Source organism: Camelina sativa, chromosome 5, assembly GCF_000633955.1.
Source record: "Camelina sativa cultivar DH55 chromosome 5, Cs, whole genome shotgun sequence".
Classification (NCBI taxonomy): Eukaryota; Viridiplantae; Streptophyta; class Magnoliopsida; order Brassicales; family Brassicaceae; genus Camelina; species Camelina sativa.
The window spans coordinates 2465469-2478552 of record NC_025689.1 but is presented as its reverse complement, the minus strand read 5'-3'; the positions used below and the strand labels follow the sequence as shown (position 1 = coordinate 2478552).

At 35.5% G+C, this 13084-nt stretch overlaps 3 protein-coding genes and 2 long non-coding RNA genes across 5 annotated transcripts; all 5 read left to right on the top strand.

The window, feature by feature from the left end:
• Positions 7–1555, top strand: LOC104785047 (3-isopropylmalate dehydratase small subunit 3-like). The gene is made up of 2 exons (XM_010510170.2): positions 7–820; positions 1331–1555. The coding sequence occupies exon 1, from the start codon at positions 51–53 to the stop codon at positions 813–815; it is 765 nt and encodes a 254-aa protein (XP_010508472.1). The 5' UTR covers positions 7–50; the 3' UTR covers positions 816–820; positions 1331–1555.
• On the top strand, positions 1886–2891 carry LOC104785046 (3-isopropylmalate dehydratase small subunit 1-like). The gene has a single exon (XM_010510169.2). It carries the CDS (start codon positions 1922–1924, stop codon positions 2702–2704), a length of 783 nt encoding a protein of 260 aa, XP_010508471.1. The 5' UTR covers positions 1886–1921; the 3' UTR covers positions 2705–2891.
• Positions 3001–5714, top strand: LOC104785045 (protein CMSS1-like). The gene is made up of 6 exons (XM_010510168.2): positions 3001–3390; positions 3537–3732; positions 3826–3898; positions 5168–5217; positions 5329–5442; positions 5545–5714. The coding sequence occupies exons 1-6, from the start codon at positions 3069–3071 to the stop codon at positions 5660–5662; spliced, it is 873 nt and encodes a 290-aa protein (XP_010508470.1). The 5' UTR covers positions 3001–3068; the 3' UTR covers positions 5663–5714.
• Positions 5833–6544, top strand: LOC104785044. The gene is made up of 3 exons (XR_767308.2): positions 5833–6047; positions 6159–6272; positions 6375–6544. It is a non-coding gene; the product is annotated as an uncharacterized LOC104785044 (long non-coding RNA).
• Positions 10863–11178, top strand: LOC104785043. The gene is made up of 2 exons (XR_767307.1): positions 10863–10892; positions 10996–11178. It is a non-coding gene; the product is annotated as an uncharacterized LOC104785043 (long non-coding RNA).

Sequence of the window (13084 nt, the reverse complement as noted above, 5' to 3'; positions counted from 1 at the left end):
TTTATTTTTTGACTTGCTTTCATCAATCTTCGACCACAGCAAAAAAAACAATGGCGGCTTCTCTTCAATCTGTAAACCCTACATTGTCCCGAAACCTATCTTCTCCAAACAACTCTTCCTCATTCGCTCCCTTCCGATCTCCATTCCTCAGATTCAACTCCACCACCGTCGCTTCCGATTTCAAACCCCTCGTTTCGTTTCGAAACGCATCATCATCATCACCCTTCGTCACTCGCTCAGCCGCCGAGCCGCAAGAGAGAAAGACCTTCCATGGACTCTGTTACGTCGTCGGTGACAACATCGACACAGACCAAATCATTCCCGCTGAGTTTCTTACACTCGTCCCTTCGAATCCAGACGAGTACGAGAAACTCGGTTCTCACGCTCTAGTTGGTCTCCCAGCTGCTTACAAAGAAAGATTCGTTCAGCCTGGTGAGATGAAGACAAAGTACTCGATCATCATCGGCGGTGAAAACTTCGGATGCGGTTCGTCTCGTGAACATGCTCCGGTTTGTCTTGGCGCGGCGGGAGCTAAAGCGGTTGTGGCTCAGTCTTACGCTAGGATCTTTTTCAGGAACTCTGTTGCTACTGGTGAGATTTATCCGCTTGATTCTGAAGTTAGGGTTTGTGATGAGTGTAAAACAGGGGATGTTGCGACGATTGAGTTGAGGGAAGGTGATAGTATTTTGATTAATCATACGACTGGGAAAGAGTATAAGTTGAAGGCTATTGGTGATGCTGGTCCTGTTATTGATGCTGGAGGTATCTTTGCTTATGCTAGGAAAGCTGGTATGATTCCTTCTGCTGCTCCCTGATCAAGGTATGTATGATTTTAAACTAATACTCTCAATTGTGTATGAGATGAGGATTGTTAGTTGATTTTGGAATGAGATTGAATTGTGGCATAATCTAGGAAGCTTGACACTTGATGATGCAGAACATAGTGTGAGAAATAGAACGCTGTAGTAGGGATTCTGGTTTTATGTGAGGAGATGATAATGACTGTTTCTAGGCTTAATCGTTTATGAAGTGTTCCAAATTTTGTTCTTTTTAGACTAAAGACTTACTTTTCCGTTTCCTCTCTCTTTTCATTGGTTCAATTAGGCATAAAGACTTGAGCATCTCTAAGTTGCAGTTGTTGAGGGTGTGGAACTTACTTGTGTAGAAGTCTTGTTGGTTGTTTATTTTTGCTGCTTTTTTCATGTTCACATCCGTTGATTAGACTTAAGTGTCCATTGTCCAATAGTAGAACAAAACATCTTTCTTCATTTCATGATTTGGATGTCTCTCCTCTGTCTCATATTGTATTTTTGTTTTACTTGTTTGGTAGGGGTCAATGCACGGGCATGAGAGGTCTCGTCAAGGGTCTTACATCGTGTGATCCTATAATAAAAAAAAAGAACAATAAGATGTATGTTTGCAAGAGCTTATGAATCTGTTTTTTTTATGTTTTATGAATATATATGACTGTTGGGTTTAGCTTTCTCTGTCAGTTTCTTCTCTACGTTTTGGATGTTCCCATCTTTCTAAAAATTGCATAGTTTCCCTTTTGAAACCACGTTTTTTCTCATCACTTTCACTAATCTGATATTCCTCCGGTCATAAGAACAGCTCAAGAGCTCTGTTTTTTCACACAATACATTGTTCTAGCACATTTTTGTTGTTAGATGTAGAGAAATAGTATTAAATCTTATCTATGGGACACATTTTTGTCATTAAATATAGAGAAATAGTATTAAATCTTCTTTTTGGCCATCTGTTTCTAGAGTCTTTGTATCACCGTGACCTACCCAAGTGTCTCAAAACGCACGTTTGGGATTCTAAATGGCACTTTTGTAAATAGAAGGGTGCTAAAAGTTTCCCTTTTATATTCTTCCCCTTCGTTAGCTCTCTCATTCACTCACCAAAGTAAAGAGAAACAATGGCGTCTTCTTCTCTTGCTACATTGTCCCAAGTCTTACCTTCCTCATCAACCAAACATTCTTCTTCCTTGTCTCCTTTCCAATCTTCTTCTTTCCTCAAAATCAACGGTTCCACTTCCTTCATCCCCTCCTCTATCTCCCTCACTTCACGTGGCACATCCTCCACGACCATCATCCCACGTGCTGCTGCCGCTGCAGGATCTGACGACTCTAACGAAGCCGTAGCCAACACGACCTTCCACGGTCTCTGCTATGTCTTGAAAGACAACATAGACACCGACCAGATCATACCAGCAGGAGCCGCTTGCACTTTCCCAACGAACCAACAAGAACGTGACGAGATCGCTGGTCACGCTCTCTCTGGTCTCCCAGACTTCCACAAAACCCGGTACGTTGAGCCAGGAGAGAACAGATCAAAGTACTCGATCATAATCGGTGGAGTAAACTTTGGTTGCGGATCGTCACGTGAACATGCTCCAGTCTGTCTCGGAGCAGCTGGAGCTAAAGCCATAGTTGCTCAGTCTTACGCAAGGATCTTTTTCCGTAACTCAGTGGCTACAGGAGAGGTGTTCCCGCTAGAGTCAGAGGTTAGAGTTTGTGACGAGTGTAAGACTGGTGACACGGTGACGATCGAGTTGACTGAAACTGGTGGTTTGTTGACTAATCACACAACCGGGAAAAACTATAATCTAAAGTCGATCGGTGATGCAGGACCGGTTATTGACGCTGGTGGTATTTTCTCTTATGCGAGAATGATGGGAATGATTCCATCATTAGCTTAAATCATCTTCCACAAAATCATTACGTTCTCTGTTGTATGCACACTACACAAGTCTCTGTTTTCGAATATGTGTGTTTAGAGTTCTCTATTTCTTAACTTCTTTGCTTGTTACTTTGTTTTGTAATATTGGTGTTGTTACCTAAAGAATAAGAAATCAAAAAGGTCAATCTATCATATTGGTTAAGTAATTTGGACCAATTTGTTATGGTTATTGGGAAATTGGACGGTTTAACAAACCGGTATAAAAGAACCGTTAATAAGCGGTTGGTTCAAAAAACAGAACATGGCTAAACCTAAATTTGTGTGGTGACTCCTTTATAACGCCGCTCTTCTTCTGCATTGTTTGCATACACTGAAAAAAGAACATGACAACCACAGAGGTAAAACCCTCCGCCAATAAAAACCCTAAAAGAAATCGGAATCGATCACTGGGTCCGAAGAAAGATTTGAAGAAGAAGAAGACTAAGAAGTCGAAAGCTCCAACCTTTGATAAGACCGTTGAGAAGAAGGAGAAGAAGAAGACTAAGAAGTCGAAAGAGCCTACCTTTGATGAGACCATTGAGGACGACGACGATGTTCTGTTTTCAGAACCAGTTTCTTCCTCTGAGCAGCTTAGCTACTTTTTAAATCTGCTTGAATCCGCCGTTGGTATACGGGTTTCTTCTTTAGAACTCGATTCCATTAAAGGTTCGTCCTTTTTTTCTATCCGAGCTCTGTTTCTATAAGCTTCTCTGTTTAAGTAATATCTTGAGGGTTTGATTGTTGATACGGCTTATTAATTCACAAGTTTTTCCCAAGTTCTGATAAACTGTAGCTTGTCTTGTTGATTGCAGATACGTGTGTAGTTGAGTTACCTCAAAGATTACCCCAAGATGTAAGCAACTTGGGAGAGCATATAAAGTTGTCTTGTGGATCTTCATGGAAAGAGAGTCTTTGTGAAGGAGAGACAGTTGAAGGAAGTATTGATCCTGGAAACCCATCTGTTCTTGTCATTAGTTCCTCTGCTTTGAGATCTTTGGAGCTTCTAAGGTATATCAATGTAATTTTTTTGTATTTGTATCTTTTGTTATTGATTGATTGTATACAAAGGTGCTTATACTATGTCCTGTCTCATATCTGTAGGGGTTTACATTCACTTACTAAGCAATGTCCAGCAGTAAAGTTGTTCTCAAAGCATTTGAAGGTTGAGGAACAGGTAGTGTTCTATTCTTATAATGATTTGTGACATTTGTCTATTGATAAGAGAACTTAATTCAAAGCATATAGAGAATAGAGAACAAATTATACCATGTTGAGCTTTTAGTTATTGAATCTTTGTTTTGGTTCATAGAAAATATTGGGATGTGATGACAAAAATACGAAACTCTCTAAGGCTAATTGCTCTGCAGATAAAAATATCTATTTGCACGTCAGTCTGATCTCGTTATATATGTACAGCATTAAGAGTTGGTGCATAACTCATGTAGTTCATTTCTTACTTCTTTAATTCATGTGAAGCATTTGGGAAGTGATGATAAGATATATCAATATGTCATAGGCACATGCTATGCTGAACAAACATATTTGCACGTCAGTCTGATCCTGTAATATTTATTAAACATTATGAGTTGGTGCATACACATGTAGTTCAATTCTTTCTTCTTTAATTCATGCGAAGCATTTGGGAAGTGATGATAAGATATATCAATATGTCATAGGCACATGCAATGCTGAACAAACATATTTGCACGTCAGTCTGATCCTGTTATATTTATAGAACATTATGAGTTGGTGCATACTCATGTAGTTCATTTCTTTCTTCTTTAATTCATGCGAAGCATTTGGGAAGTGATGATAAGATATATCAATATGTCATAGGCACATGCAATGCTGAACAAACATATTTGCACGTCAGTCTGATCCTATAATATTTATAAAACATAACAGTTGGTGCATACTCATGTAGTTCATTTCTTTAATTTATGTGAAGGATCTGGGAAGTGATGATAAGATATATCAATATGTCATAGGCACTTGCAATGCTGAACAAATATATTTGCACGTCAGTCTGATCCCATCATAGATCCTTCATTAAGCATTGTTGCATATACTCATGTTGTTCATCCCTCTCCTTCTATTTTTTTTTCCATGTTAAGAGTCTGGGACATGATGATAAATGTATCGATATTTCATAGGCATATGCAATGCTGAACAAAATATTTGCACGTCAGTCTGATCCCAGCTCTTGTTTTTGTTTCTTTATTTGCATATAAGACTATAGTAAAAATCTCACATCCTAGCTTTTGTTTTGATTGGAACTTGGAATCAATGGCTTCTGCTTTGGTCTTTAAATGAAAGTCTCTTATAAAGAAGCAATGTTTTTCAAAATCATTGTTTGTGTATTGTGTTCACAACTCTGTTTTAGATTTCTCAGTCTCATTTGTTATATGATTCAAATTATTAACTCAAATTCATTGCGGTGCAGGTAACTTTGTTGAAGAAACGGGTTAATATTGGGAGCGGTACACCAAGTAGGTTAGTAAATCTTATCACCTGACTTGTATCAAATTTCATCGTCTCTCTTAACTTATATCTTCATATCCTTCTTCCCCTAGTTTCTGATTGTTTTCTTACTTTACTGTGCAGAATCAAAAAGCTAATCGATATAGAGGCATTAGGACTTTCACGGTTAAATATGATTGTGCTCGATATGCACACAGACGTCAAGGGATTTTCCTTATTCACATTGCCGCAAGTCAGGTCTGGTTTCTTCCACTTTTGAACAAGCTGACCCATTGGCCTTCATTAGCCACATACGTCAAGGAAGTTTTTTCTGATTTTTGTTTTGTTTGATATATGCAGAGATGAATTTTGGGATTTGTATAAAAACTGCTTCCATCAGAGAGTCTTAGAAGGAAGACTACGTATCTGCATGTATGGTCCAAAGCCTGCTCCAAACCTAAAGAAGAAGAAAAAATAAATGACTGTTCATTAATTGTATCAAATTCTTAAAAATTATCAAATTAAATCTATACTTGTCTTTTTCTTTACCTCTGAGATTTTTTAAAGAATTCTAACTTAACACTGTTATGAGATTCTTAGATCGAGCTAATGCAGCGAAAAGCAACCGTNTTTGTTTTGATTGGAACTTGGAATCAATGGCTTCTGCTTTGGTCTTTAAATGAAAGTCTCTTATAAAGAAGCAATGTTTTTCAAAATCATTGTTTGTGTATTGTGTTCACAACTCTGTTTTAGATTTCTCAGTCTCATTTGTTATATGATTCAAATTATTAACTCAAATTCATTGCGGTGCAGGTAACTTTGTTGAAGAAACGGGTTAATATTGGGAGCGGTACACCAAGTAGGTTAGTAAATCTTATCACCTGACTTGTATCAAATTTCATCGTCTCTCTTAACTTATATCTTCATATCCTTCTTCCCCTAGTTTCTGATTGTTTTCTTACTTTACTGTGCAGAATCAAAAAGCTAATCGATATAGAGGCATTAGGACTTTCACGGTTAAATATGATTGTGCTCGATATGCACACAGACGTCAAGGGATTTTCCTTATTCACATTGCCGCAAGTCAGGTCTGGTTTCTTCCACTTTTGAACAAGCTGACCCATTGGCCTTCATTAGCCACATACGTCAAGGAAGTTTTTTCTGATTTTTGTTTTGTTTGATATATGCAGAGATGAATTTTGGGATTTGTATAAAAACTGCTTCCATCAGAGAGTCTTAGAAGGAAGACTACGTATCTGCATGTATGGTCCAAAGCCTGCTCCAAACCTAAAGAAGAAGAAAAAATAAATGACTGTTCATTAATTGTATCAAATTCTTAAAAATTATCAAATTAAATCTATACTTGTCTTTTTCTTTACCTCTGAGATTTTTTAAAGAATTCTAACTTAACACTGTTATGAGATTCTTAGATCGAGCTAATGCAGCGAAAAGCAACCGTTGCAATGTTTCACATGCATAAAATTGTAATGGATTGAAACCATATCATTACTACAAGTAAATTGGATTCCGAAGACCACTACTTTGCTTATGCAATACTTGATCTGTTGTACGATATGTTAAAATTTTGGACTTATCATGGACTTCTGACTAAAAAACCAATTGGCAAAGGTAGTATATTCATGAATTAGCTTGTGAGAGGAATGCAATATTGTGTTAGTGTTCGTTTTGGGTTTAAAGTAGTGCACTAAGACTCACTGAAAGAAAAAAACTCTCAAAGTCAAATGAATAATAAAAAAGAGTAATACTGTATTATTTATATATGTATACATCTCTGAGAAAGTGTGTTTGTGTGTTATGGGATTGTGGGTTTGTTCCACACTCGTTTGTTACTTAACTCAAGTGTTGGGCTTGCTTTGTTATTGGTTGCTTATATATTATGGTGGTAACTTGCAGGTATCAATGAGTCTGAGACTGGTTTTGCTCCTCCCAGTCCATGTCAATCGGATACAAATTTAATTTTAAATTGATAACATCTGAAAGTCCAAATTTTGTTTTGTTAAAATTGTCTCAATTTTTATATTTTTGTTTAATTTATACAATTAATATATATATAAATTAATAATTAGTTTATACTATAAAATAATAATGATTAATTTATAGATAAATTAATAACACTATAAATTAATAAAATGCCATGTCTAACATTGGTTGTACGGTATTTGGTCTTTACCATTCTATGTAACAAGTTGGATACAGCTCCTTCTCGCAAGAAGAGGTATACTACTATCAAATTATCCAAGCGTTATATGGATAATCCCAGACCCAGAATACAGTTCACAAAAAAGAATAAGATCATGAGAAAAATGCTTAAGTTGATAATTAGCACTAGTTTTGTTCAAAATGTTGGAATTGGGATAGAAAAGAACAAAAAAAAGGAGCTGCTCAAAGGATTATTATTAAGAATGTATTGAATCCTACTATATTAATTGAGAAGTACAAATATGAAACTAACCTTAANGTTTTTTCTGATTTTTGTTTTGTTTGATATATGCAGAGATGAATTTTGGGATTTGTATAAAAACTGCTTCCATCAGAGAGTCTTAGAAGGAAGACTACGTATCTGCATGTATGGTCCAAAGCCTGCTCCAAACCTAAAGAAGAAGNGCAGATAAATATTAAAAAATCTAAAAAAATATTTTTTTTTTCTAATAAATTATGGACGAAATTACTAATTTTTTTTTAAAAAATATATAAACCAATCAAAATTTTAAAAACTAAGATTTTATATCCAAGTATACAATACAATTATTTTTAATAGCTATATTCGAAGATTTTGTTAAGATTTCAAATTATGATTATCCTATCATATTTATTTTATTTACAGTTGTTTGGAATTTTCATATAATACTTATAATTAATAAAATGCATATTTTCTGCATATGTTGTGATTTGAATTTTTTAAAACAAATATATATTACTCAATGTATGAAAATGTGTCTTTTAATTTCCACATTGGCGGGTTGGTAAAACTAAATTTATATAGATGATAAATTAATAATTTTTATTTGCTCACAATAATAATATTAAAATTACTATTTTATATTTCACAAAATAATGATGCAACTACAACAAACAAACAATATAAAACTGTAATAATACGTCAAAAATAAAATAATTAATATTCAAATAGACTAATAGATTTACATAACAATTACAAGTAAATATTATTTCAAACAAAATAACTTTTAAAAAAAAATTATTATTATATTATAATTTTTTTTTAAAAGGTTGATCCGTGCTTAAAGCACGAGATATATCCTAGTTGGAAGAAAACTGAGAATCTAGAATATAGGTGATTCTATCACATTTGGTGAAATATTTTATTTGTTTCGTGAATCAAAAATTGTTGTACACATACGTCAAAATAAAGAAAAATAAGTAAACGTGTATATATCAAATTATATGCATATAACAAAAAGGGCAGACCCGAGCAAGGTTTGCCACTCTCACCGGTACAAATTTCACAACAAACTCTCGATTAGGTCCGTACTAGAAGAAAATAATAAAAATGAATATAATTGAAGATTGAGGCAAGAACAGAGAAGCAAATTCGTGGAGCCGTGTGTTGTCGGGTACTTCCGTGAAGCGGCTGGCCAATCCGTCTACTTTTTATCGAATGATGTTACATACCCGAGAGTAAAGAAAAGCACTGAACAACGGATTCTTGATTCTACAAATGAAGTCAAGTGTGTAATGTTTGGCTTGATCTTACCGGTATCCACCACCATAGGATTGTTGAGGGTTGTTGTAACCGCCTTGACCCATCATCGGATTGTAGTTGTTGCCAGGCACGTTTGGGCCACGGACCATCCCTGGGTTTTGTTGTTGCATCGGATAGCCTTGGCCATATCGTTGTTGGGATACAAACCAAGTTCCACATCTAAAGTTTAAAGGGATTATCATTAATATATAAAGGGTTAGGGTCAATCTACTAATTGCCAAATTTAACATGGTATCAGAGCCCAAAGTTAAAATTATGGTGGACCTAGAAAAGTGGATACGGACATGCCTCTTGTTAACCCGAGTAATGGGGGCCCAAGAAGGGGTTTATTATCGGTCTAAGTGGGATCGGTTCGAGATGGAGTTATCATCTCGAGGAGGCGTGTTAATATCTCACTTGTGGTCCTTGGTTTGAAGGGGAGATTATTGGGATACAAACCAAGTCCCACATCTAAAGTTTAAAGGGATTATCATTAATATATAAAGGGTTATGGTCAATCTACTAATTGCTAATTAGTTTTTAGTTAGAAGCCCAAGATAAGCCCAAATTTAACAATCCTCCCACGTTCATGTTCATGCCAGGTCCCATACCCATAGGTTGGTTTTGATTCATTCCGACCCCCATACCCATACCCATACCCAAGGGTTGGTTTTGGTTCATACCTCCATAGCTACCAACACCCATTCCTCCACCCATGGGCATGCCGGAGCCAGTCATTGGATTAGGCGGAGGTCTCATTGCGGTTGCACCAGAACGCCCTAAGCCAGTGCCTGATCCCATGGCTTTACCCATGTTGATAGTAGATGTTGCTGGTGTGTTTGTTGGTTTCTCCAGCCGTTTATCTCTCCTGTTGATCGCCTCGAAGTCAACTCCTATGTCTGCCAATGGATTTGTTTTAGCTGCGCATGAGTAGAAANCCCATAGGTTGGTTTTGATTCATTCCGACCCCCATACCCATACCCATACCCAAGGGTTGGTTTTGGTTCATACCTCCATAGCTACCAACACCCATTCCTCCACCCATGGGCATGCCGGAGCCAGTCATTGGATTAGGCGGAGGTCTCATTGCGGTTGCACCAGAACGCCCTAAGCCAGTGCCTGATCCCATGGCTTTACCCATGTTGATAGTAGATGTTGCTGGTGTGTTTGTTGGTTTCTCCAGCCGTTTATCTCTCCTGTTGATCGCCTCGAAGTCAACTCCTATGTCTGCCAATGGATTTGTTTTAGCTGCGCATGAATAGAAAGAAAAGAAAAAATTGTTAGAAAGTATGCTGAAAACTGGGTTTGATCCAAAATGGTTTGGCGAAATCTATCTTACGTCCAACATTGGTTTTATGGTATTTGGTTTTTACCATTCTGTCTAACAAGTTGGATACATCTCCTTCTCGCACTGATGAAGTTTTAATGGCTGAAAAGTTCCAAATGGTCCAAGAACAAAAACGGATCCGAAGAGGTATACTACTATCAAATTATCCAAGCGTTATATGGATAATCCCAGACTCATAATACAGTTCACAAAAAATAATAAGATGATGAGAAAAATGCTCAAGTTGATAATTAGCACTGGTTTTGTTCAAAATGTTGGAATTGGGATAGAAAAGATCCAAAAAAAAAAGGAGCCGCTCAAAGGATTATTATTAAGCATGTATTGAATTGAAAGAAATTTGTGAAAACTGATAATCTTCTATCACATTTGGTGAAATAGTTTCTTTGTTCCATGAATGAAAAATTGTTGTACACATACGTCAATATAAAGAAAAAAAGTAAACGTGTATTTATCAAATTATATGCATATAACAAAAAGGGCAGACCCGAGCAAGGTTTGCCACTCTCACCGGTACAAATTTCACAACAAACTCTCGATTAGGTCCGTACTAGAAGAAAAAAATAAAAATGAATATAATTGAAGATTGAGGCAAGAACAGAGAAGCAAATNATTTTCCTTATTCACATTGCCGCAAGTCAGGTCTGGTTTCTTCCACTTTTGAACAAGCTGACCCATTGGCCTTCATTAGCCACATACGTCAAGGAATCTTTTTCTGATTATTTATTTTGTTTGATATATGCAGAGATGAATTTTGGGATTTGTATAAAAACTGCTTCCATCAGAGAGTCTTAGAAGGAAGACTACGTATCTGCATGTATGGTCCAAAGCCTGCTCCAAACCTAAAGAAGAAGAAAAAATAAATGACTGTTCATTAATTGTATCAAATTCTTAAAAATCATCAAATTAAATCTATACTTGTCTGTTTCTTTACCTCTGAGATCTTTTAAAGAATTCTAACTTATCACTGTTATGAGATTCTTAGATCGAGCTAATGCAGCGAAAAGCAACCGTTGCAATGTTTCACATGCATAAAATTGTAATGGATTGAAACCATATCATTACTACAAGTAAATTGGATTCCGAAGACCACTACTTTGCTTTTGCAATACTTGATCTGTTGTACGATAGAGAGGGAGAATATTCATGAATTAGTTTGTGAGAGGAATGCAATATTGTGTTAGTGTTCGTTTTGGGTTTAAAGTAGTGCACTAAGACTCACTGAAAGAAAAAAACTCTCAATGTCAAATGAATAATAAGAAAGAGTAATATTATCTATATATGTATACATCTCTGAGAAAGTGTGTTTGTGTGTTTTGGGATTGTGGGTTTGTCCAATAGATGGGTGGGGAAGAAGATCCCACAAATGCAGAAAATAGTGGAAACACCACCCAAAGCGCTTCTAGATGTTTGACTTTAGAACTTTCCATTAAACAAGAAACATTCAAACTAGTGTCTTTTTTTTTTTTAGTTTTATGAAAGATGAAGCATATATAATGATCCCATTATAACATACTTTCAAGATAATGTAGATTTCTCATGGCTTTGCTTTTTAGTATACAGTTCATAGCTCTATTTGATTAGTGTTGTTGCTTGTGAAGGCACCTATATTGTAGAGTAAAAATGTCAACTGGACGACTTAATGGGTATTTTATTCTCAATCCTATTTTTTCATAATGACTGATTATTACATTAAATTTTAGTCAAATCGTGGTTGTGTATTGGTGTTGTTCCATATCTTATGTCTGTTGATATATTCAAAGAAATATAAGATTTCCTATAGCATTATTGATATAAATTAAATGGTTTCAGATCCTCTGTATTACACCTCATATATTTGTAACTCATTAAGATTTTAATTATGTGTATTATGATCATTTTTAACCAGCCATAATAACAGATTAAAATTGTCGAAATAGATGTTTTTGAGTGGTTCATTCATAGTTGGTTTTTAAAAAAAAAAATTGTATAGTTTACATACATATCAGTTATCAGTATATATATCACTCATAAGTTTAAAAATGAAGTTTAACTTTATCCTTTTTTCCATATGATTAGGTAGCCTACTGGCAAACAGAAACGAGGAAGTGTGTAATAATTGAATGTTCTTAAAATATTTAGTAGCGGGTCCATCTTAATATAGTTTTTTTTTTAAATTATTTTGGCAAAGGAGAAAAAACAATTCATCGACACTCATTAAGTCGACAATTAATGTCTATGTGTATATTTTAAAGCACACGTATTGCTTAGGCATATTATATGTCACAATTTGTTTTTTTTGGGATTAGCTATTTTGTGGCTTCAAACTGCAAAAGCGTGGAGGGAAGTCATCCATGCAGGCTTAAGTGTGGTAAAGACTACTGATCATGGAAAGCCAATCTAAGCGCAAAAACATAGTATCATTTATGAGTCGAGCAATACCGACATTAGACATCGATTAAGGGAAACTACAAGAGTGCCTCTACCTACATCTTTGATCATTTACAAAAATGTATGTTATATATGTAACCAAAATGAGATACGATCTAGTCCTCTAGCGATGAAGATTGATAAACTAATAATTTTCTAAGTATAAGATTTGACAAGGTGATGCAAATCTTTCTTTTTAACTTTTTTTTTTTTTTTCTTTTACCACAAAAATTGAAGAAAAAGAAAAAGAGAAAAGCAATTCGATTCTTCCTTAATGTTTCTGATGGAAAGAAAAGAATACGGAGTCATTTCTGATGATGGCCAAATCATTCGTATCGAAAGTGACTTACTTTTATTATTCCTATGACGTTAGCCTTGAGTCATTTTTATGTGTGTTTCTGATATTTCTAAATGCGAACGCATTA